Genomic DNA, 22,577 nt, shown 5'->3' with positions numbered 1-22,577 from the left:
GCACAAACAGTGAAAAAGCCTCACTATGACACAGTGGAATAGCCTTACTATGACACAAACAGTAAAATAGCCTCACTATGACACAGTGAAATAGCCTCACTATGACACAGTGAAATAATCTCGCTACGATACAAACAGACTATGTCTCACTGGTTCGCTAATCGTCGGAGAAGGGGGGCGGGGCGGTCAGATTATGACGCTTGTGGTGCGATTCTCAACATTACTTATGCAATAAAGTCATGGTGGTCAACGAATTATTCTGGCTCTGAAATTGATTATTTCCTTCTCTCTTTATACAAAGCACTTTATCTCAATGAGATTTATTTACTAGTCTTTGACAATGGTCAGAATATCAGGCAGGAAACGCGATTCCTTAATCTGTACCCTCTGTGAGATTCATACAATAAGATGGTCAGATCTGCAATCAAATACAGCAAAAGCCATTACAATTATATACTCGTGTGCAACAAAGAAAACTAATAGTAAGGGCCGCGGCACAGTCAATTTGAAAAGTGGAAAAAGTAGGGATACAAAGTGAAGGGGGGGGGGGGGACGTGAAAATTAATGTGGTTCTGATAGGTTCAAAATTAGAAAAGTTCAAAATTAGATTGGGAAAATTCTACAGCTCTATATTTATGGACAAAATTTTACATTATTAAAAAAACCTGCTATCACACAGAGGCTACCTAAATCTTCATAGATTGTGTTGACCCAATCGGCATTACAACATGTAGATAATCTTAAGAAAGAGACAGCACGTGTAAACAATGCACTGCATTCTACTAAACAGTCTCACTCGTCCTTGCCCTTCAGTCACCTTCCAGTTTGTTTTTTTTTGGGGGGGGGGGCGTGTCCTGAAGAACCAGATAAGTCCCGATTCTCTAGAGAACCAGATAAGGGGAGTTGTAACTAGTTTACAATGACCCATTTTATTACACCTTGTTACGATATAGGATATCACGACACTTCCTACACTGGAATTCTCTGTATTTGCAAATCTAAACCGCCCTGGGTCAATGATTTAGTTATTTATGCACGATTAAGCTAAATAATGCGTGTCAGCAGTAAAAGCCAACGTTTTGTTGTTGTCTACAGGCACGTAGCACCGGGATGGGGGTGGGGGGGGCAGCCTAGGTTACCTTCGTAACAATCTACTCCTTCTGTTTACGTAATCCTTTGGTTACCTCCGTAACAATTATACTCCTTCTGTAACAAGGAAATATGCAAATTCATTGCTACAACCACGATAAACCTTCCCTAATCAACATAAACTAGAACTCTCCTAATGGGACTAATACCCCCGCTAGGCTAATTTCAAATGGGACAAATAATTGAATTGAATAATAATTAAGGTTTGGAACACATACAAAAAATAAATTCTAGAATTGTAAAAAAAAAAAAAATAGTTAACAAAGAAAAATTAAAATCAAAATTGTCAGAATTTCACTGTAAATACATATCTATAACAGTAATACATTTACAAATGTATGTATTTGATGATATATTTTTTTAATTTAATTGATTTAAAGAAAAACCAACAAAATGACAATAACCCCTCCCTTTGCAGTGAATAGAAATACTGGTAGCCAAGCAATGCTCTTCTGTTGATAAAACTTTCAATATCTTTCTAATAAGAGTCTTGACAGATGCAATTAGTTGTTTCAAATTTTCCTCACTTTCTCCTATGGCACAATGGAACTCCATATCAGAAAATTGATCCCATAGGACTATGATTTTCTTTGATGAGCTTGTTAAATTTAATAAACTCCCAAAACATTACCATAATTACCATACTATGTAAAAATATGTAAAAAAGAAAATTTAATATTACAAACAATTTTAAAATTGCCAAAACACTACAATCATATCAGTAATTTTGAATTTCATTTAAATTAATGCCCAATAGGGTCACTTCATCAAATTACTTGACAAATAAATTTAAACAACCTCTAAAAATAGTTTAACTTCTTTATTAATAATTACTAGTATATTATTTATTTCCTTATAATGATAGACCTTTTGGTTTACATGAAACAGTTTTAAAATAGCCCCAAAACCATCACCCATTTTACAGATTATCAATTTCCCCTAAACACATGCTCCATCTGAGCCATGGCTCAGATAATGGCTCCCTTGGGACAAATGAATTCAGCCACACTTGTCTTTGATGTTCTCATTAGCTCCTAAGAATTTATCATTGACAAACAAAAACTTTGCATTGTCAGTTGATAGAATACTTATAAAAAATAATTTTTTTTTTATTAATCAAGACATAAAGACAAAAAACTCCATCTGGATGTATTTATATAAATATATTTTAGAGTGTTTTCTATTAATTAATTAATAAAATCTGTAAGGATTACCTCCCTTACTTTTCAACATTAGTGTACAATATATAGAATAAGGAAAATGAATACTGTCATAAAATCATTAAATCTTGTCTGATCTTAAAAAAAATTGCAGGTGCACATCTTCAGATGGTGTTCAACATATGTACAAATTTTCAAACTGTTCCATGCAGTAATAAAAAATTCTATAGGGGGGACAAAGTTGCGTCTACAGACAGACGGACGGACAGACAGACAGACGGACAGACGGACAGGGTGAAACCAATATACCCCCCTAAACTTCGTTTGCGGGGGTATAATTAATACATGTATTGTGAACCAATCTTTAGATGTGAAGTCTCGGGAAATAGGTCCTCAATTCCCCTGATTGACAAGTTCTGTAACATATGATTTACCGTACAATCCTTGCTACCATAACATCAACCACACAAATGGGGAACAATTTTTCCAACAAAAAAGTTAAAGTATTACGGACCATGTGGCTGCTTGTTCTTTGAGCCCTGAAGTTCAAACCAAGAGAAATTCAGCCGATGTCTGCCCACCCCCACCACCACCACACGCCATGTGTGGAGTGTGTAATAAAAAATGTAGGTCATTCCCCACTGTCATTACATGACTACAGCAAAAGGTTGGGGTTCCCCATCAGCTGCATCATTGCAAATGATGTCCCAGGAGGGAAAACTAGCTAGGACGCAACAGACAACAGACACTCGACCTCGGGGCTTCTGATGACTGCATGATCCTTTGGTTAATGAAAACCAATATACCGGTACTTAACATATGAGATAATAAAACACTTGTTACCATGGTGACAAAATATAAACAAACAAACGTGATACAGATTAAATGAATTGACCTGTATTTTTTTTTTATTTTGTTAAATTTAATGCAAAAAAGAAAATGACAAGATACAAAATTTCACGCTGTTCCATGAAGAAAGAATATCCATGCCCAATATCTAACGTGGCACTTGAATAACTTAGTGTAAAATCTGTACCCTCTACTACTTCATTATCACAGTCCATAAGATTGGTACTAACGTCGGCACTTTAATTAATGACTCATGATTAAAGTTACTTTCAATTTTTGTCAGGTTCATTTGGCGACACCATTACATATGATGGCTGATAGCGTGTTCCTCCAAATCGTCGGTTTATTTCATCCAAGATTCTTCTTTTCATATTTCGGAAATCTTTACTTTTCTTATCACGTCCATGCAACTGTTAATTCAGGGAAGAGCCCGGCTTACAAGGTGACCCCTCAGCAACCTTGACCTCCATCTTCACATCACCTTTGACCTCTGTCTCTGTTTTCTATGTCTGGTTGTTGAGCGGTCTTCCATTCAAGCGACTTTCGAATCTCCAGTCCGATGAACCGAGCCATGGGAGGTGGAACAGCATTACCGATCTGAAATCAATAAGTCAAACTAATATCAAGTTATCAACGACATGAAATTATTTAACGGTACTAGTAGTCAATTTATTATTACCCACCTACAATCAATTGGTCAAATCGATTATACAAATTGGTTCCAAAATAATCTAAAATCACATGTATATTCATGCTTTTTAAGTATTATTAACATACTATCAATCAATTTCAATGATTGTGTCAAAATTATTCAAACCTGGAAAATTGGAGCTTAAAGGTCAAAGAATGGCACACCTAGAGAACAAGTCATGTCTCATTTCTAGAAATTAAACGTTCCCTGATGTTTGCGGTTCAGTTTAATTAAGTTGGCTGACAATACATTATTGAATCAATCAATACATAATTAAGTAAGAGATTGACTTATCAAGCCTCTTTCACTAGACTTAAGTCAGAGTTGGTAAGATGTGTACTGACATACTTATAATACTCACACCTTTTTACAATGACCTACATACCCACTCAATAAAACCTGTTACAAACAACAGCTTACTTACTGCTCACCTGTACGAGGTGACCTCATTGCTTACCTGTCTGTGTTTGTCCAGAATGTTGCCAAAGAATCTGTAGGTGTCGGGGAACCCCTGGGAGCGGGCACACTCCCTGACGCTGACCACCTGGTGTTACTGGGGGTGGAGAACCCTCCCCTGTAACAGATCGTTACATCATCATCAGAAAATACATACATGTATCTGTATTAACGGACAGTAAACTCATCAACAAAACAACATTTAAACATGTAATCTCATCTACAAAACAATAACAAAACATGAATCTATATTAAAGGACATTAACCTGTCATCACAACAATTCTTCTACATGTGTCTGTACTTAATATCATTAAGTTTTTCAGTCCATTGTTAACTTTCAATGTAAAAAAATATGAAATGCTTAACAAGAAATGACCTTAAAATGAATGGATACCAAACTGATCTTGACCCACACAAGGTAAAATTTCCTCAGTGGTATTTACATGTTTTCCCATTAGTTCGTGAGTTGTTAACCTGTTTTCCCATTGATTAGTGAGCTGTTTACCTGTTTTCCCATTGTTAACCTGGTTCCCCATTAGTTCGTGAGTTTTTAACCTGTTTCCCCATTGGTTGGTGAGTTGATCATCTGGTTCCCCATTGGTAAGTGAGTTGTTCATCTGTTTCCCCATTGGTTAGTGGGTTATTTTCGTGTTTTCCCCATTAGTTCGTGAGTTGTTAACCTGTTTCCCCATTAGTTCGTGAGTTGTTAACCTGTTTCCCCATTAGTTCGTGAGTTGTTAACCTGTTTCCCCATTAGTTCGTGAGTTGTTTACCTGTTTCCCCATTAGTTCGTGAGTTGTTTACCTTTTTTCCCCATCAGTTAGTGAGTCAATGAACTGTTTACTCAGTGGTAAGTGATTTACTTACCTGTTTTCCCCAGTAAAGACTTCAAATAAAAATACTTGTGTGTCGTGGAATTGCTTTGTAAATCAGACACATTTTCTTGTGGTATGAACATTAATCTCTCTTTGAATGCAATAATATTTGAATCCTTGAATATATTGAACAGGGAATGTGAATAAATGTGTTATTTACAACAGCCTATTTTGTCTTTTTCACAAAGAGGGATAACTCAAGGACAGGTTGAAACTGATGAAAAATATTTTTTTTTCTTCAAATTTTATACGGCCTCATAATATACCAAAAAAATTTATTCATTATCATTTTTAAAATGATTAAAATTTTTAAAAAATTTAAGAAAGTGAGGAACATGTCATCTGACCTTAATTACTAACAGCACCTCAGTTTAAATTGATTAATGCCAGAAGTTTTCTTCTGTAGAAGTGATAACTCAGATACACTACACAGAACTCTCTGTCAGCAAGTTCTACAGATTTGTAACAACAAGGGACTCATTCAGACTCCACTGACCTTGAACCGGGAGTATTCCCGAGAGTTGAACCGGTTCATGCCACTGAACCCCTGACAGGGGGGACCCCCACACAACAGTTCCACATCCTCCTTCTGGGGCAACTTCTGACCCACCTCATTCTGCTTTTCTCCCTGCAAAATTAATGTTATTGAACTAAAAAATTTCAAAGCTAAAACAAACACAAGCAAATTGATTATTCGGGTCATCTTAGTTGTTATTATGTTTCTTTAAAAAAGACTTTATCTGAGAATACCAGGCTGTAGAGATACAAGAGATAGTTTTGTGATTAAAGGGAAATAACTGTTTCAGCAGAACCTACTTCCATCACCGTTACAGTCGGCTCTTCTTTCTCAATCGTCCAGCATGATTCCGCAATACCGGCCTGGTGGAAACCCTCCGAGATTCCTACACAAAATTAACAGAACACTGATACAACCGGCATTAGTTTTAAATAGTAAATGAGTATTAAATGATTTCAATGAATGATTTATCAACATTGTTTTTAAAATGAAAGTTATGAAAATTTCAACTTTGTATTAACCGGCTGACAAAAACAGAACATGAGACTTAGTCGAATGAAGCAGTTTTTATAAAATCAAACACTGTAAATGCATTACATCTGGCTGCATATTTTTTAGCATATCTGGGGGAAAGTAGCTTCTGCTATATCAAGTATATCACAAAACGCTATGCATATATAAAACTATGTGGATCTATACTACTAATTCACACTAGTACTAACATGTTGAACAATCAATTTCTGTGAAATATTGTACATGCCAAATATAATACATTTACATGTAAAGTTAGCATCAGTTTCATTCTTGTACTTCAAAGATAACACCTATAAGTCCCATCCTGTAAAATTTTGCGACCTTGACCTTAATTTCTCCAAGGTTAGCAATAATTCTACCCCAAGGACTTCTTACAGAAGATGACCAGCATGCGTCCCAACCCGAAGGGCTTGGGTATGGACTCGATGGAGCCCTTGATGTAGTCCCCCTTTGGATACAGCTCCTTGTCCACCTAGAAATAAAACCGCGTCAACTGAGTTGGAATCAGATTGACACCTAACGGCAGACTTCAAGACGCAGACAAGTCAAAACAGATTGCCAGACACTACACACTTACAAAAACCCAACACAACAAAACTCATCCACACAAAACCTAAAATACAACAAAACTCATCCACACAAAACCTAAAATATAACAAAACTCATCCACACAAAACCTAAAATACAACAAAACTCATCAACACAAAACCTAAAATACAACAAAACTCATCCACACAAAACCTAAAATATAACAAAACTCATCCACACAAAACCTAAAATACAACAAAACTCATCAACACAAAACCTAAAATATAACAAAACTCATCATCACAAAACCTAAAATACAACAAAACTCATCATCACAAAACCTAAAATACTAAAAAATTCCCATGTCTTTACTGGAATTCTGTATTTAGAAACTCTTTTTTAATATGGGGCCCACGTGTAAGTTACTTTCTTTTGTTCAATATTATCATTTGATACCTATTTGAGGTACAAGACCAATCAAATTAAAAATAGACTTGTAATTCCGCTCCTCTACGATGGCCCAGGCTAGGGTTCTCTTTCTACAAGCAACAAAATAGTTCCATTTGTGTTTGATAGTTAATGAACCAGTAAGTATTTACTGTAGTTTATGCAGTATAGTAATGGGATACTGGTTATCTTGTTATCTTGCAACAAACACTCTTTATGTGGTAAGGAAAAGATTTAAGAAAATTTCTTCATTTTCACAAAACAGAATCCCCATCACCTATGGGTGTTTTGTGCAAAGTTTAATTGAAATTGGGCCAATGGTTCTAAAGAAGTTGGTAATTTAAAAAGTTTACAGACAACTGACTGGTGGACACTGGAAAAAAGGTGATATGAAAAATTTACTTCAGCTTTCATGCACATGTGTGCTGAAAGAATACTTTGGCTGGAAATACAAGAAGGTCCTCATGTTGGATTTTCTTTTCTTCCCTGTTACACCCTGTTTAGATGATCTAAATACTTTCATCTTCAATGCTTGTACATTTTATTTCATTATCAGTGCATATTCAAAACTGTTAAATTGATGCATCATATATACTTTTCAATAATCTATAAATTTATAAATAAATGATATTTCTTTAAAAAAATAGTTTTTCTGTTATGTGCACAAATTGCTTTAATACTTATTTTAAATACTGTAAAGTGATAATTGAAATGGACATTGAACAAGTTATTGCTTCATTTTGAAAATTTCTACCAAATCTATATATAAACTAGCATCATGTTACTGTTACATTGTATTTTGAAAATATAACAATTGCCATAGCTTAATTTGAAATATTTTCCCATTCTAGTCGGAACCAATTCAAAATCAAGTCTAAACAAGTACTGAAATTATTCATTTCACTTAGCTGTTAAACTTCGTTTTACTCCAAAACGGGAAGGACAAAATTTTAGGAAACCTCTTACTCTGAAAGCAGAAAAATTCCAAGTTTTTGAATTCTTTCCAAGTGTGTTTATTTATACGACTATTAACACTAAATTTATCCTTTCTAATCCATGAACATTTTTCAATTCCTTAAATATCAACCTTCCTTTTCTAAGAGGAGTTCATGAAAATAACAGCACCTAAAATAGAACAGCATATAAAATAGCACAGCAGCATCAATTTTCTCATTTATGTGATTTTTATTTTAAATGGAGTCTTCCCCTCAACAAATGTAAGTGCATTAAATTAGTATTTTAGTTTGTTTTTTTTCCAAAATGTTGGCATCAAGAGAACTTTTTCTATTTGATGATTTGTAAATACTGTGAATAATGTAAATACTGTATACTGGGTTATTTTCGCCCTGTGTAATTTTCTACACTTTTAAACAGTTTGTCCCATCTTCAATTTGTCCAGACACGTTTGTGTTTACTATGATTTAATTCTAGACATTGGAATTCGCCCAGTGTTAAATTTGCCCACTGACGAGGGCAAAAGGAGCAAAAATAAAACGGGGGCGAATATTTCCCTGTATACAATAAGAAACAAAGAGAAGTTAAAAAAAAAAATTATATATATATATATCATGACAGATGTGGCGGAATACAGAACATGTCAGAGTCAGTGTTTGTGGGACTGTGTGATATAATAGGGACCTCACAACAGGTGGTCATCAGGAGGGAGACAGTGGACATCAGGGAGATGGTGGACAGACGAGTGATGCATAATGATAAGGTCATTGGGATGGTGAGTGGAAGTTACAGAGAAGGTTTCAGACTGAAGGGATCAGATATTGACACCATGTTCTGGCCAAACAACCACCGAGTGATCATGGACATGTCTCAGTCTGAATATTACAACACAGCCAATACAACCTTGATTCTCTCTGACAGTTCTGAGAGTCCTCCAGGATTCACTCTACTTCAGTTACTGACACCAACAAGATACAGAGATGTCCAATCAGCATGTGTCAGAATGAATGACAGAGTCTATATATCTAGTTCTATATACAGACAGTTAACTTGTTCAGTAGCAATGTCAAATTCTACTGTACATGGACCCTGTGGTAGTGGTGTAGTGGGAGGTATAGAATATGACACTGCCGTCTGTTTTGTTAGTGACTTTTGGCCTCTGTCTGCCTCCTCATGGATAGACAGATGTCATTCATGGCCTGATCCTGAAGTCGTTGATGACATTGTCAGAAATGGATGCCACTTTGTAGCAATAGGACACCCATTAGGACCCCATGAAAATCAAGAATGGAGATTTTCTTTTTCTCAGGCAGAATATAAACTGGCGTACTCAATGAACCACTGCCAGTTTTTGACTTATGGATTGTTAAAGTTTTTCTTAAAAGAAGTAATGAATCAACAGTCAGAGGAAACCAATAAACTGTTGTGTTCATATCACATGAAGACAACCATTTTCTGGGCGATTCAACAAAACACACTACCTCACTGGTGTCCACAAAATCTCCTGGCTGGTTTCTGGGTCTGTTTTAAACTCCTCCTCAAATGGGTGTATGAGGGAGTTTGTCCAAACTTTTTCATTCCACAAAACAACCTGTTTTTGACAAAGGTCCATGGCTCAGCACAAAATAGATTGTTCCTACAGTTACATGAATTGTACAAGAAAGGTCTGGCCTGTCTGTTACAGGGTTCCTCTATCAGGTCCTATATCATTGGTGTCCTGTACAATCCCAGACTTTACATTTATACAGATGAAAGTATATTGAGGTCTGAAGTTAATTATGACATAGAACTTATCAATGACTACTATACAGCTCTTGCTATTACAGCAGATCTATTTGCCTATACCAAATTATTACACACAATGGAACAATTGGTAGATTCACCCCTGACACACTATCAAGTTGTTACAATACAGAAGTTAACAGCTTTCATCCTTCAGAACACTGTTTTTATGTTACAAAAGATGTACACTATGTTAAACATCAACAAACAGATGTACATTACAGACAAAATGTCCTGTCACATGCTGAAATTAGCAGCCAAGTTTGGGTTTATTTCTGACATGTTGTACATTGCCATGTATTACTACAAGACACTCAGATACAGGGAAGCTTTATCTGTTATAGAGATGACAAAGGTCAAGTTAGCACAGCCATATCTGATGTATAGGGGACGTGTAGACAGAGAGAGGTATATTGAGGCTGTAGGGGGACAGTCCTGGTCTACAAAGATGAGACAGGCTGTAGCACAGGATATCATACTTAGCACTGAAATCTGTTATATCAGTGAACTAATACCAGAACAACAGTCTGCTCTACAGAACAGAGAGTCTACATTATATATCCCAGTGTTTGTAATGTTACACTTCCTAGAGTTCTTGTGTTACAGACACATTGATACAACATTATCACAAGCAGCTCTAGATGAGCTACAGGTCCTAGTCCACCATGATGAGGGACTGTATGTAGATGATATACTCAGAGACATCTCCTGGGAGATCCTGGGGATCTGTCAACAGATCACAGGGAACCTCCAGGCTGCTCTATACTCATACCAACAGTCACTCACACAGGATCCAGTCCAAAACATACAAACTGCTACACACAGGAGAATACAGGATATACTGTAAACGTACTATAATTGGCGTGTACAATATTTGGCGGAAATCAGTTTTTGAACAAGTTAGCGTGAATTTGAATTAGCGTTTTCCTGAATGTGACTATTCTTGTACATTTATGCATGGCATTTAGTGACGTACTTGATTTAGCAGAAGTATCGTTCCGCCAAAAGCGCAAAATAGAATACACAGCCAAATGTAGTACGTTTACAGTAGTTCAGTTAACACAACACCAGTATCAGTAATTTAGAATATATATGTCTTAGAATAAAAGCCATCAACAAAACCAATATGTATGTATACATCTAATATAACCATTACAATTCCACACAATTCGAAAACATGTACAAAGTTACATCTCTAAAAGTATCTACAGTTCCTAAATCACAGGATACCGGCCTCATTGTGTGTTGGAGTGCAGAACCTCAAATATGATTTATTGTTTGTGTGTATTCTTTTATTCGGGGCTTTTTTGTAATATCTGGAAGAAGATTTCCTTATCTATACTATGTTATCCATCTTTTACTGGTGCTATGTATCTTACCTTCATGAAGTTGTTGAGTTTGCAATAAGTTAGAATAGCTTAAGGAAACAGGCATGTTCTAATGGTCTATTTATAAATTAAGTTCAATTTACAATTACATGTACTACACATTGTTTGACCAATATTTAAACACGGAGAAAGTAATTTGTTTTGATGTTCTATTTGTTATAAAGTTTAATTCTAAAATAGCTGAAATACGTTAAAAATTACTGTGTAAGATGCAGATGAAAAGTTTTCCATTCAATTTTTCCTTTGATATGTCAATCAATAGAAAAATTCATTTTTTGTCATTTAATAAAACATTTTCAAATCATAAAATGTGAAGTGTCATAGATCAATGTAAATAATGTAAATGAAGCGGCGTGTTTGAATACAAAACAAGAACAGCAAAGATTTTCAAAACAAATGCACCTTCAGCTGATGCAGAGCTATTGAGCTGAATTTAATAAACAAACTAAAATGATAGATAAACTGTTAGAAAACTGAAATCTGAACCAGCTGAATTGAACACAAAAAAAACACATGCCATGGTTTGCCATGTTAGTATTCACTATGCAGCAAGATTTGTTAAAACTGGTTTCAATGCGAGTTAAATCGCTGGAGTATACATTTGGGCATAACCATGCAAGGAGACGCGATCATGGAAAATAGTTGATGTGTCAACAAAGAATAGTACGTATGTGCGACTTTTGTAAATGGAGTGGTAACTAGATAGCCAAAGAGGTACTTAAATGGTATATCTGCTGCTTGGAATACCCTGATGGAATTGATTCACTACTCATAGCTATGCTTTACGATGCTTACTCTGATGACCAATCATGTACATGTGTTAACATAAAACTCAGTGTTATAAAATTTGAACAGCAGTGTAACCCTGAAAGTGTATAGACCTATATGTTCATTATAATAATTTCTGGAATTGGAACAGCCACCCTCGCTGAAAATGTTGATTGTTGACCTCAAGCAGACGCGAAGAAATCGTGAGAAGACGCTTAATTTTCTTTTCAGTGAATTAAATACCCGGTAATGTGTATTGTTTATTTTTGAAGATTTAACTTTTAATTTTTTTTTTACATTTATAAAGTTGTATTTTGTTTGCTGACAATTCAGCACACACAACTCTACATTCTGTTGGCAGTGTTTATTTTGGAAAATCTCGTTCTATAAATAGTGTGAAATCAGAAGAGTTGAGAAAAGTATATCCAGCAAAATTTTATTCTACCAATCAGAAGTGCCAATATCTTATCAAACTAATAAATAATAAATAAATAAATTTTTTCTGAGGTACATGTCTATATATGCACATAACATACTTATTTACGCGCGAATGATACGACATAGGAAAAAAAATAATCGGTTGTTCGTAGAATTTAATTGAATTTAATTTTAAATATTTTTGAACATTATCAATGTAAATAATATCAGGTGTATTTACTGTTTGTGTTTTTACATCATAATCTCTGAAACCAATAAAAATACTAATGTTAGCAGAAAAATCAAATCCCGCCGAATACTGAAAAACCGATTTCAGTTTGCAATCATACGTATTTTATTTTTGGTACTGACTATTGAGTTACGGTAACTTTTTTCTGGATGATTTTATTATTTATTATTTTATGTAAAAGCACCATTCCAACTGTTACTCAATTATTATTACAATTGATGACCTGGGGCTATATATGTTCCGAGCTGTGTGCGCTGAAGCGACACAAGATTCTCGGTCGCACATGGCGATTGAATTTACACAGACTGACCGAATAAACAAACGGGTGGGAAAGTGAAACAAAATGTTACACATGAGAAGAAGCCACCAAAAATGATTTTCGATAGATCTTGATATCGTTTTGACAATTAAAAAATTCCAGCGCGAGCTCCTGTCAGCGGGGCGGGAGGGGGGGGGGGGGGGGGGGGCAGCAATGAGTTCGCTTCTACAAAGAAACGAACGACCATGTAGAAAAACTACAGAAAAAAAAATCATCGAATGCCTCAATTCAGGACATTTTTTTATCGTGCTAGCACCTACCGCAAACATGTTACATGGAACTGTGATTATAATTTGATTTTTAAACTACCTTGTACGCTATCTATCACTGTGCAAAAATAACTGTTTAATTATAACTTTATTTTGGACTTTACTTTTAAAATTCGACATCTGTTTCGTAACATTTTCTTACAATTTATTTCTTACTAAGTTACAAGTTTATTTAGTGATTGACACTTTTTGGACTCTATATGGGATTTCAAAGAGACAGAGTGCCACGTCTCAAGGACTGTTAATCTCTTAAAACAACAATGTGCAATTATCAGTTTTTCATTTCTTGGACATCAAAGACTTATTGAGTTTATTTAATTATTTTATATCTGTGAACCTTTCACTCAGCTTACTAATGTCATCACCTGTCAATTTATAGTCATTGTTCAAACTCTTTTATATAGTTATGTACAATTGTCAATCGATAGTCTGGAATACGGCGGCCAGCCTCGGCCACGTCCGACTCACCCAGAGTCTTGAGTCCGGAGACCACTACTGGCCATATCCGACTTGTTTGTAACATGTCTGTTTGTTAAATTGTTATAATATTGCCATCGTTGAGTCTCGTCCAATAAATGTGGAATCCTGCATCAATTGCCTGTTTATTTCTCTGGAACTGTATACTGGTGGACCTTCGGGAATACGGCAAACTTATCCTTCGTTTTTACCTTACGGCCTACAACGCGCCACAACCTTATACCTTATACCCTTTACGCCAACATTCCCTCACCCCGTTCGTACTGCACACGACGGATGCAGATCCAGACCAATTCTTTAGCACCGTAAAATCTACGCGGTCACATATCTATAAATCAATGCTTAATCAACTGTACAAGTTTAATGAATTTATCTTTTCATCTTAAACGAATATAATAGTTGAAAACATAATAAAATATAGTTGTGTCTGTGCAAAATATGAAACATGAACGCGTGATAAGGTACATGTATATGTAGAAGAACACGAACCGACCGCGGATTACTTGTCCACTCGCGCCGGTTCTCCTCAGCCATGTGCGAGGGACGATCATCATTTAAAGGTTTACTATTTGTGTGTGTGGGTGTGTGGGGGGGGGGGGGGGGGGGGGTGTTTAAAACATTATTTGTGCAGTTTTTAAAATATTTTACATAAACAAACTAACCATTAATTTATGTCTTACAATGTTTACGATTTGGAGTAATATCGCTCATTAATATTCATTTAAACTCAAATGTTCAATTGAATAAATACAAGATGGACAAACTTTTATAGCATTAAATTAAAACAGTTCCTGTTTTTATGGCTATATTAACTCAAACACGTTCATATGCATGTAAGTGTGCATCGCGGTGTGAGAATCTTGTGTATGAAATAACCGCTAGGTAGTGCAGCCATGGCTGATCTCATCGGCCGTGGGCGAAGGATATATTACGTAAAGGTACATGTACAACGCACAGACAGGCACAGCTCAGAACCCAGGAAGATTTGTAAAGTTTGCAGTATAATGACCATACTCTATCAAATAGAAGTTATTTATTTTAAACTTAAAACCCACAATTGATCTGTGTCTATTATTGCTTTAGATTGAGAATGACATTGCTTTTATCAATTAACTGAACGATTTCTTAATTGACACCCTAACGTTTAATCCATAAAAAAATTATGCATAATCAAAACGAAACCAATTCTTGAGTTCGCGGCTATATAAACTCATACATGTATATGAGAGACACAGCTCTCGTGTATTAGATAACCGCTGACCGCTAGGTAGTCCAGCCGCGAGCATGGTGACCGATTTTCTCGGCCGCGGGCGAGGGAGAGCTTACGTAATGGTACACACACACACACACACACAGCTCTGATTCAAGGTAGATTTTAAATGCATGGAGTTAATAAATAAAATGTAATGCATAGAGTTTTTTAATTCCATATTTTGTGGTTTAATAGAAAAGAAAAAGAATGTTTTGTTTTCCAATTGCCGTTTTTAATGAGTGTGCACTATAAGAACTTAACAACAATGACTTTAACTCCTAAAAAAAAGCATGTACTCCAACAAAAACTAGAGGTACTGTGAGCAAGCTCACAATCGATACCCCCCGCTAAGATAAAAATCATAATGCGTGTATTTTTCCAATTATAGAAAATATTGGATGAATCTATTTCACCGTCCATTTTCCTTAAATAACAACTGCTCTATTTTTTTTAAACTGTTGGTTATAAGCAATATTTGTGTGAAGTAAGAACATTTAATGCTTCTCCATAAGAAATATAATGACGGGACAGGAATTTTTCACCTTTTCTGCCAGTGACCTTGACCTTGCCAACCTGACCTTGGGTCAAGGTCATGACACACCTTTAGGTCCTAAGCAATATTTGTGTGAAGTTACAACGTCCAATAATTCTCCATAAGAAAGATATTGACCGGACACGAATTTTATACTATTTTTCCCAACGACCTTGACCTTGCCCAAATGACCTTGGATTAAGGTCATGACACACCCATGGGTCATAAGCAATCTTTGTGTGAATTAGGAACTTCCAATGGTTCTCCATAAGAAATATATGGACCGGACACAAATTTTGCACTTTTACTGCCAGTGACCTTGACCTTGCCCGATTGACCTTGGGTCAAGGTCATGACACATCCTTAGGTCATAATCAATCTTTGTTTAAAGTAAGAATTTCCAATAATTCACCATAAGAAAGAAATGGACCGGACACGAATTTTGCACATTTTCTGCCAGTGACCTTGACCTTGCCCAAATGACCTTGGGTCAAGGTCATGACACACTATTAGGTCATAATCAATCTTTGTGTGAAGTAAGAAATTTTAAAAATTCTCCATAAGAAAGATATGGACCGGACACGAATTTTGCACTTTTTCTGCCAGTGACCTTGACCTTGCCCGAATGACCTTGGGTCAAGGTCATGACACACCCTTAGGTCATAAGCAATCTTTGTGTGAAGTAAGAACTTCCAATGCCTCTCCATAAGAAAGATATGGACCGGACACGATTGCACAGACAGACGGACAGACGGACGGACAGACAGACGGACAAGGTGATTCCTATATACCCCCCGCAAACGAAGTTTGCAGGGGGTATAAAAATTCTTATAAATGAATGCCTCCTGTATAAACCAGCATACTTTCTGCGGCAACTTTATGCTAGTTGTACGCACAAAGACTTTCGTTAACTTGTCAAATGAAAACAGGTACATGTCAACATGTAAAGCTTTTTACACTCATACTACACAAATCACTTACAAAATAATATTGTTACGACCTTTAGGCTGTTTAAAATTAATTCTACGTTTAACATAACCCGCGCGCGTAGGTTTCGGCGAAATTGTCGTTTTGAAAAAACAAACAAATCCGGATTTGAAAAAGTCGTTCCGGTTTGGGTTTTCATTTAGCGACTGAATTATACATTCTGTACGAGAAAAAAACATGCTCAAAGACAGCATTGAGGTATTCAGTTTTCACAATTCGAAGAAAATGAGAGTCTATGCCACTATCAAAGTAAAAAAACACACAACAATAATGGATCATACAAACACATGATCGAAGTTGGCAGTAAAAATCTTATTTCGAGATTGTTAAATGTCGGTTGGCAAGTCACAGAGCCTGAACCATGCCGAACCAACTTCCACCCAAAAGGCAAAAACGAGGTTTGTTGCATATATTTATTTATTAATAAGTGGTTCATCAACAACTGAAATGACTACCCATCTTATTTAACAAAAACTCAAAATGTATACGGTTAAGTTATTTTTGCATTTTTTAAGAAGGGGAAAGCTTAAGCAATTTCTTACCACCACTGTACTAAAAAGATATAAAAAGACTTAAAAAATTATACCTATCTCCATAGACTTCAATGTTAGCTTCAAGGTGTGATAAATTTGTTCATTTTGAACTTTTGTTCAATTTCAAAGGTGAATGACCATATAAAATCATACTAAGACTTCAGTGTTCGACCTACCAATATTTGGTTTACAATATAATAATTACGGATGTAATACCTGGAAGTGAAGCTATGCATTAAGTCAGCATAATTTACTGATTTAAACAAGAGTTTTGACAGTATAATGACTGCAAATCCCTGTCATTTGAAATGTATCTACATTTTTCATAACATGTTCAGGAATAATAATTCATTCATTCACAATATATAATAGGAAAAAACTTACAGGTGTCCCAGCTAAAGTGGAAGAACGCAGAGAAGTAGAATACACTTGTAGGGTGGCAGTTATTTCAAGAACCCTGTCTTGAGTTCTTAGAAGAAGGTACAGTGAATGTTACAACACAACTCTGATATGTTAAATTTTAAAATGTGTCATTATGAAAATGTATGAAATAATGTCATTATTTTGATTGTAGATAATCTGTGAATCACATGTTTTGCCCAACATTTTCCCTGAAAAGAAAGTTTTCCCTTCGGTTGCTATGTTGATGTAAATCCATTGGATTACCACTTGATGTGCTTGCAAGTCACTCCATATCTCGTTCAGTATACATGATGTACCCACAAAAAGGATATAAACATAAATTACACAAAAGTATATGCTTTGAAAATGCAAAAATTAACATGGACTGAATTCTACCAAATGTATTTTATGACAGTGTTGATGTATTGTTGATGTATTGATAACTGAATGGGTGACTTTCAATAAATGTACACTTGTTTGAAATTTTTGTTTGTTTATTTTTTTCCTCCCTCCCTCGTAGGTTTTAAATTTTCATGTTACGTTAAACGTAGAATTAATTTTAAACAGCCTTATGAGATCCCAACAAACAACTTTTCCAGCAACAGCCATATCAAAATCCTAACCGTTTTTGAGTTATTAAGCAAAAACATTTAGGAGCTATTAGCCCTTAATTTAAGGGGCCAGCCCTTTTTTATTGGTGTCAAATGAAAGCCCTTGATATTCTGCACAACTTTTATTCTACATGTCTTAACAAAATATTTTTTGTTAAAAAGATATAAAGGAAAATATGTCGAAATTTTTTATCCTGTTTTTTGACCCCCTACCTTTTCCTAAATAAAAAACGTAATCTAAAAACAAAAACCAATGTGCGCCACTACAATGTCTCTGCTATTCAAATTCGTTAGATTCCCATTCCCTGCTATCATAGTCTCGGAGCCTTTGTCTGGAAACCAAAGGCCCTAAAAATTTTTAAAATGGGAATAACTCATTAACGGAAAAGGAATTCTAACTTTTATGAATTGATGAAGATAGTGTTTTGTAAAGTCCATTAGCCCTGAAAATTTGAGCAAAAACCGTTCAGAAATGAGCACGATATGAAGCCTCAAAGTTCGCGTCTAGGAAGAAAAAAGAAAAAAAAAGAAAAATAAGAATAATCTTTTTCCTGCACAATAATAGAAAGGTCTTCCGTTGGAAACGGAAGACCTTAGTTACATTGTTTCTGATGGTGATAATTGAACTACAATTTGGCTAGTAGAAGTGTGAACATGCATCGTTAAATATCACCAATGCATACTATACTATCTAGTCTTTATAACCTGTAATTATAACTATTACTTAAATTAAAACATCCTCTACATTAACATAACAAGAGGCATAGTGCCACATTGCTCACCTGAGTAATTTTGGTTGTAAAGCTATCAGCTCATGGCAGCTTTAGGAATCAAAGACAGGCTATCTAGTCTTAGGAACAAGATTGAATTTTGTATTATAGCTTTATTCTAAATGATTTTCAAAAACAATGGCCTTTTTATTCTTCAGAGAAGTATTTGTTTGTTGTTTTGAACTTATTTCTATTATGAACTTTGAACTTGTTCGGGCCCTTTCTGGGGTCTTGATTTAAACAAATTGTAATTCCAATTAAAGAAAAAATGTTCCTTTATTTGAACAAATTTGAAACATCTTCACTCAGGGATGCTTTGTATCAAGTTTAGTTGAAATTGGCCCAGTAATTCTGGAGCAGATCTATAAAACACCCAACCCCATTTTCACTCTTATTATCTCCCCTTAGAAGGGAGAATATCTATAAAGTACCCAAATCTGTTTTCTCCCCTTGGAAGAAGATTTGGCCCTTTACTTGAATAAACATGAGCATACATGTATGCTACAGAGAATCTTATGTTCTTAGTTAAATCAGGGGCATGACACAACATAGGCTATGGAGAATCTAATGTTCTTAGTAAAATCAGGGGCATGACACAACATAGGCTGTGGAGAATCTAATGTTCTTAGTAAAATCAGGGGCATGACACAACATAGGCTATGGAGAATCTAATGTTCTTAGTAAAATCAGGGGCATGACACAACATAGGCTATGGAGAATCTAATGTTTTTAGTAAAATCAGGGGCATGACACAACATACGCTATGGAGAATCTAATGTTCTTAGTAAAATCAGGGGCATGACACAACATAGGCTGTGGAGAATCTAATGTTCATTGGAAAAAAACCAGACATGAGAGGTAGTACAGACAGATGGACAAGGTGATTCCTAGTTCTCCCCCCTACCCACCCACCCCTTTTAAGGGAGCAATACCAGTGTGTACATTTTGTACTGTGAAATCTCATAATCTGCATGAAGACGTTTGTACTCACTATTTTCTGGGGTAAATCAAAAAGTTTTCCCTTGTACAGGTACAAACATTTTTGATGATGTCACAATCGGTTGCATCACACATTTTAATCTGCATGACGTTACCTTTAAATTTCGTACAATTTATTGAGTTATTGATATTCATTGAGGTAATTTAATTAGATATCGATATGTGTTCGTAATGATGGAGAATTAAATTATAAGGAACAAATTCAATAGCTATAGAATTTATACTTAAATTGGGTTGGCACAGTTACGGCTATTTTAAAAACCACTTCATGGTTTTAAAACGCATAGACGTCCAAAGCAGTGTATTTAAGCATTGATTCATTTATTTTTTCATACAAATCGAGTAACATATTGTGCTATAGTGCGCGTTTGTGGATTACGAAAATTTGTTTTCTAATACTGTTACTGTTATGAGTTTATACCTTACAAAAACTAATGATTTAATGCTTATATTTACATTTTTGTAACTTCTTCTTTCGTCTGCAAATGTGATTTATGCCTCAAAATTACCGTATTACTTTAAGAGTAAGTTCCAATTGATGGAAGAGCAACTCATGCAGCCACAAGCCTGAACTTTGATTTTCGTATGTGACATTGCATTTTAACAGCCTTCAACGTTCGTGGCATCATAAAAAACCTCATCATTTAACCTTTCAGTACCCTCTGCGTGTTACAGTGTTGTGACTGCAGTAGCTTTCCACACAATTTATATGCAAAGAATATGTGGAATGTAAATATAAGAGTATAAATACTATAAAATTACCTTCCTGAGATGATCAAGTCTGTCCCAGGTCAGAGAGAACTGTCAGACAGACAGACAGATGTCGCTGGTCCCTCGGCTTGTCTGAGGTCGGGATGTCCTCAAACCGGGCCAAGTCTGGGTCATTCCTAATTATCAAGGTAACAGTGTATATCTATGTAGGAACCTGCATACATATATATTTTACTCTACTCTAAATACTCTGATATGAACTTATGATTTTATAGTCATATCACATGTTGAGCATTGCAGTTCTCAAAAAGATCCTTAACAATTGTTTATATATAGGATATAAAGCTACATCGAACTCTGAACCTTCTTGTGAGGCCAAAGAATTGTCCTGGAGCCAAAGTTTTAACAATTATAAAGAATTATCTGGCTGATTAGTTACTGAGAAGATGATTTTTCAAAATTTACTCTATATATTCCTACGGAAAACTTTAACACCCCCACCCCCAATGTGGCCCCACCCTACCCTCGGGGATCATGATTTTCACAACTATGAATCTACACTACCTGAGGATACTTCCACACAAGTTTCAGCTTTTCTGGCTGATTAGTTTCTGAGAAGAAGATTTTTAAATATTTACTCTCTATATTCTTAAGTAAATCTTCAATCCTCCATTGTGCCCTACTCTACCCCCAGGGATCATGATTTTCACAACAAGTTTTAGCTTTCCTGGCTGATTAGTTTCTGAGAAGAAGATTTAAAAAGATTTACTCTATATATTTCTATGCAAAACTTCGACCCCCCATTGTGGCTCCACCCTACCCCTGGGGATCATGATTTTCACAACTTTGAATCTACATTAGTGGATGATGCTTCCACACAAATTTCAGCTTTCCTGGCTGATTAGTTTCTGAGAAGAAGATTTTCTCTATATATTTCTATGTAAAACTTCGACCCCCCATTGTGGCTACACCCTACCCCTGGGGATCATGATTTTCACAACTTTGAATCTACATTAGTGGATGATGCTTCCACACAAATTTCAGCTTTCCTGGCTGATTAGTTTCTGAGAAGAAGATTTTCTCTATATATTTCTATGCAAAACTTCGACCCCCCATTGTGGCTACACCCTACCCCTGGGGATCATGATTTTCACAACTTTGAATCTACATTACTGGAGGATGCTTCCACACAAATTTCAGCTTTCCTAGCTGATTAGTTTCTGGGAAGAAGGTTTTTAATAAAGTATCAAACTCTACTTACTCTTGGTTTCTTCAACCTCCATCTTCTGCTGAAAAGATAAACAGATAACACTAACAGATGAAATCACATCAAGATCACCAATATGTATGAGTTGCTTTCCACTGTTCATTGGTACATTGTACAATTTGGTACCAACACATACAAGTAAGTATGACAAAGGTAAATTCTGACAAAAACCAGCTTAAAAGGTATTTTTTTCTGATTTATGATTAAGACATAAATAAATCCATTCTTCTACTCTAGGGTCCCATTAATTATGATTGAGTATTATCTATTCTTTAATAAAGTACCAAACTCTACTTACTCCTGGTTTCTTCAACCTCCATCTTCTCCTGCAACGATAAACAGATAACACTTACTAAACATACAGTCCCTAAATTACAAACCTATCGCCATTTCTGTACAATCACTTAAGATCACACACCTCTTCTTCTCCGTTTGCATTGTCTCTCGTCTTGTCTTCCTCTTTGTCCTTCTTTCTCTCACTGTTGGTCTCCTTCACTGACTCACTTTCCCCGTTGTCCCTACTGTAAATGTGGTTATTTACGCTGATGCGCTTTCTATGGTCAAACAATATGCGTGGGTATTAAATACGCGGATGCGCGATATACCACTCTTAAATATTTAGTTTTTTTACCATACAGGTGGGGATATTTTACTCAGTTTTAAGTCTGTCGCCTAACTAGTG

At 35.5% G+C, this 22,577-nt stretch overlaps 2 protein-coding genes and 1 long non-coding RNA gene across 4 annotated transcripts; 2 read left to right on the top strand and 1 right to left on the bottom strand.

Moving 5' to 3' along the window:
- Nucleotides 1-3,241: 3,241 nt before the first annotated feature.
- LOC105328575 (DNA (cytosine-5)-methyltransferase PliMCI) lies at nucleotides 3,242-6,791 on the bottom strand. 2 transcript variants are annotated; one of them, XM_066077609.1, is made up of 6 exons: nucleotides 6,523-6,791; nucleotides 5,998-6,083; nucleotides 5,678-5,809; nucleotides 5,174-5,192; nucleotides 4,307-4,423; nucleotides 3,242-3,755 (listed from the first exon to the last, which is right to left on the bottom strand). In XM_066077609.1, the coding sequence occupies exons 1-6, from the start codon at nucleotides 6,533-6,535 to the stop codon at nucleotides 3,748-3,750; spliced, it is 375 nt and encodes a 124-aa protein (XP_065933681.1). In that variant the 5' UTR covers nucleotides 6,536-6,791; the 3' UTR covers nucleotides 3,242-3,747. The 2 variants fall into 2 exon arrangements, with proteins under 2 accessions (XP_065933681.1, XP_065933682.1); XM_066077610.1 differs by having other exon boundaries at nucleotides 3,244-3,755; nucleotides 6,608-6,779.
- Nucleotides 6,792-8,311: 1,520 nt separating this feature from the next.
- LOC117681752 (uncharacterized) lies at nucleotides 8,312-12,544 on the top strand. Its single transcript, XM_066077607.1, has 2 exons — nucleotides 8,312-8,424; nucleotides 8,783-12,544. The coding sequence occupies exons 1-2, from the start codon at nucleotides 8,402-8,404 to the stop codon at nucleotides 10,788-10,790; spliced, it is 2,031 nt and encodes a 676-aa protein (XP_065933679.1). The 5' UTR covers nucleotides 8,312-8,401; the 3' UTR covers nucleotides 10,791-12,544.
- Nucleotides 12,545-16,620: 4,076 nt separating this feature from the next.
- Nucleotides 16,621-18,104, top strand: LOC117692188 (uncharacterized). The gene is made up of 3 exons (XR_010710566.1): nucleotides 16,621-17,000; nucleotides 17,508-17,615; nucleotides 17,710-18,104. It is a non-coding gene; the product is annotated as an uncharacterized lncRNA (long non-coding RNA).
- Nucleotides 18,105-22,577: the final 4,473 nt, after the last annotated feature.

This window comes from Magallana gigas, chromosome 2, assembly GCF_963853765.1.
Source record: "Magallana gigas chromosome 2, xbMagGiga1.1, whole genome shotgun sequence".
In the NCBI taxonomy this organism is placed as follows: domain Eukaryota; kingdom Metazoa; phylum Mollusca; class Bivalvia; order Ostreida; family Ostreidae; genus Magallana; species Magallana gigas.
Note: the sequence above shows the minus strand (reverse complement) of the source record. Positions and strands in the feature narration are given on the sequence as shown.

Bases quoted from the DNA above. Each gene is read 5' to 3' on its own strand.
- LOC105328575 (XM_066077609.1), bottom strand. The intron at 5,810-5,997 runs GTAGGTTCTGCT...TTAATTTTGCAG, and splicing joins CGACTGTAACGGTGATGGAA to GGAGAAAAGCAGAATGAGGT.
- LOC117681752 (XM_066077607.1), top strand. From the start codon at position 8,402: ATGGAGTCTTCCCCTCAACAAAT. The intron at 8,425-8,782 runs GTAAGTGCATTA...ATATCATGACAG, and splicing joins GAGTCTTCCCCTCAACAAAT to ATGTGGCGGAATACAGAACA.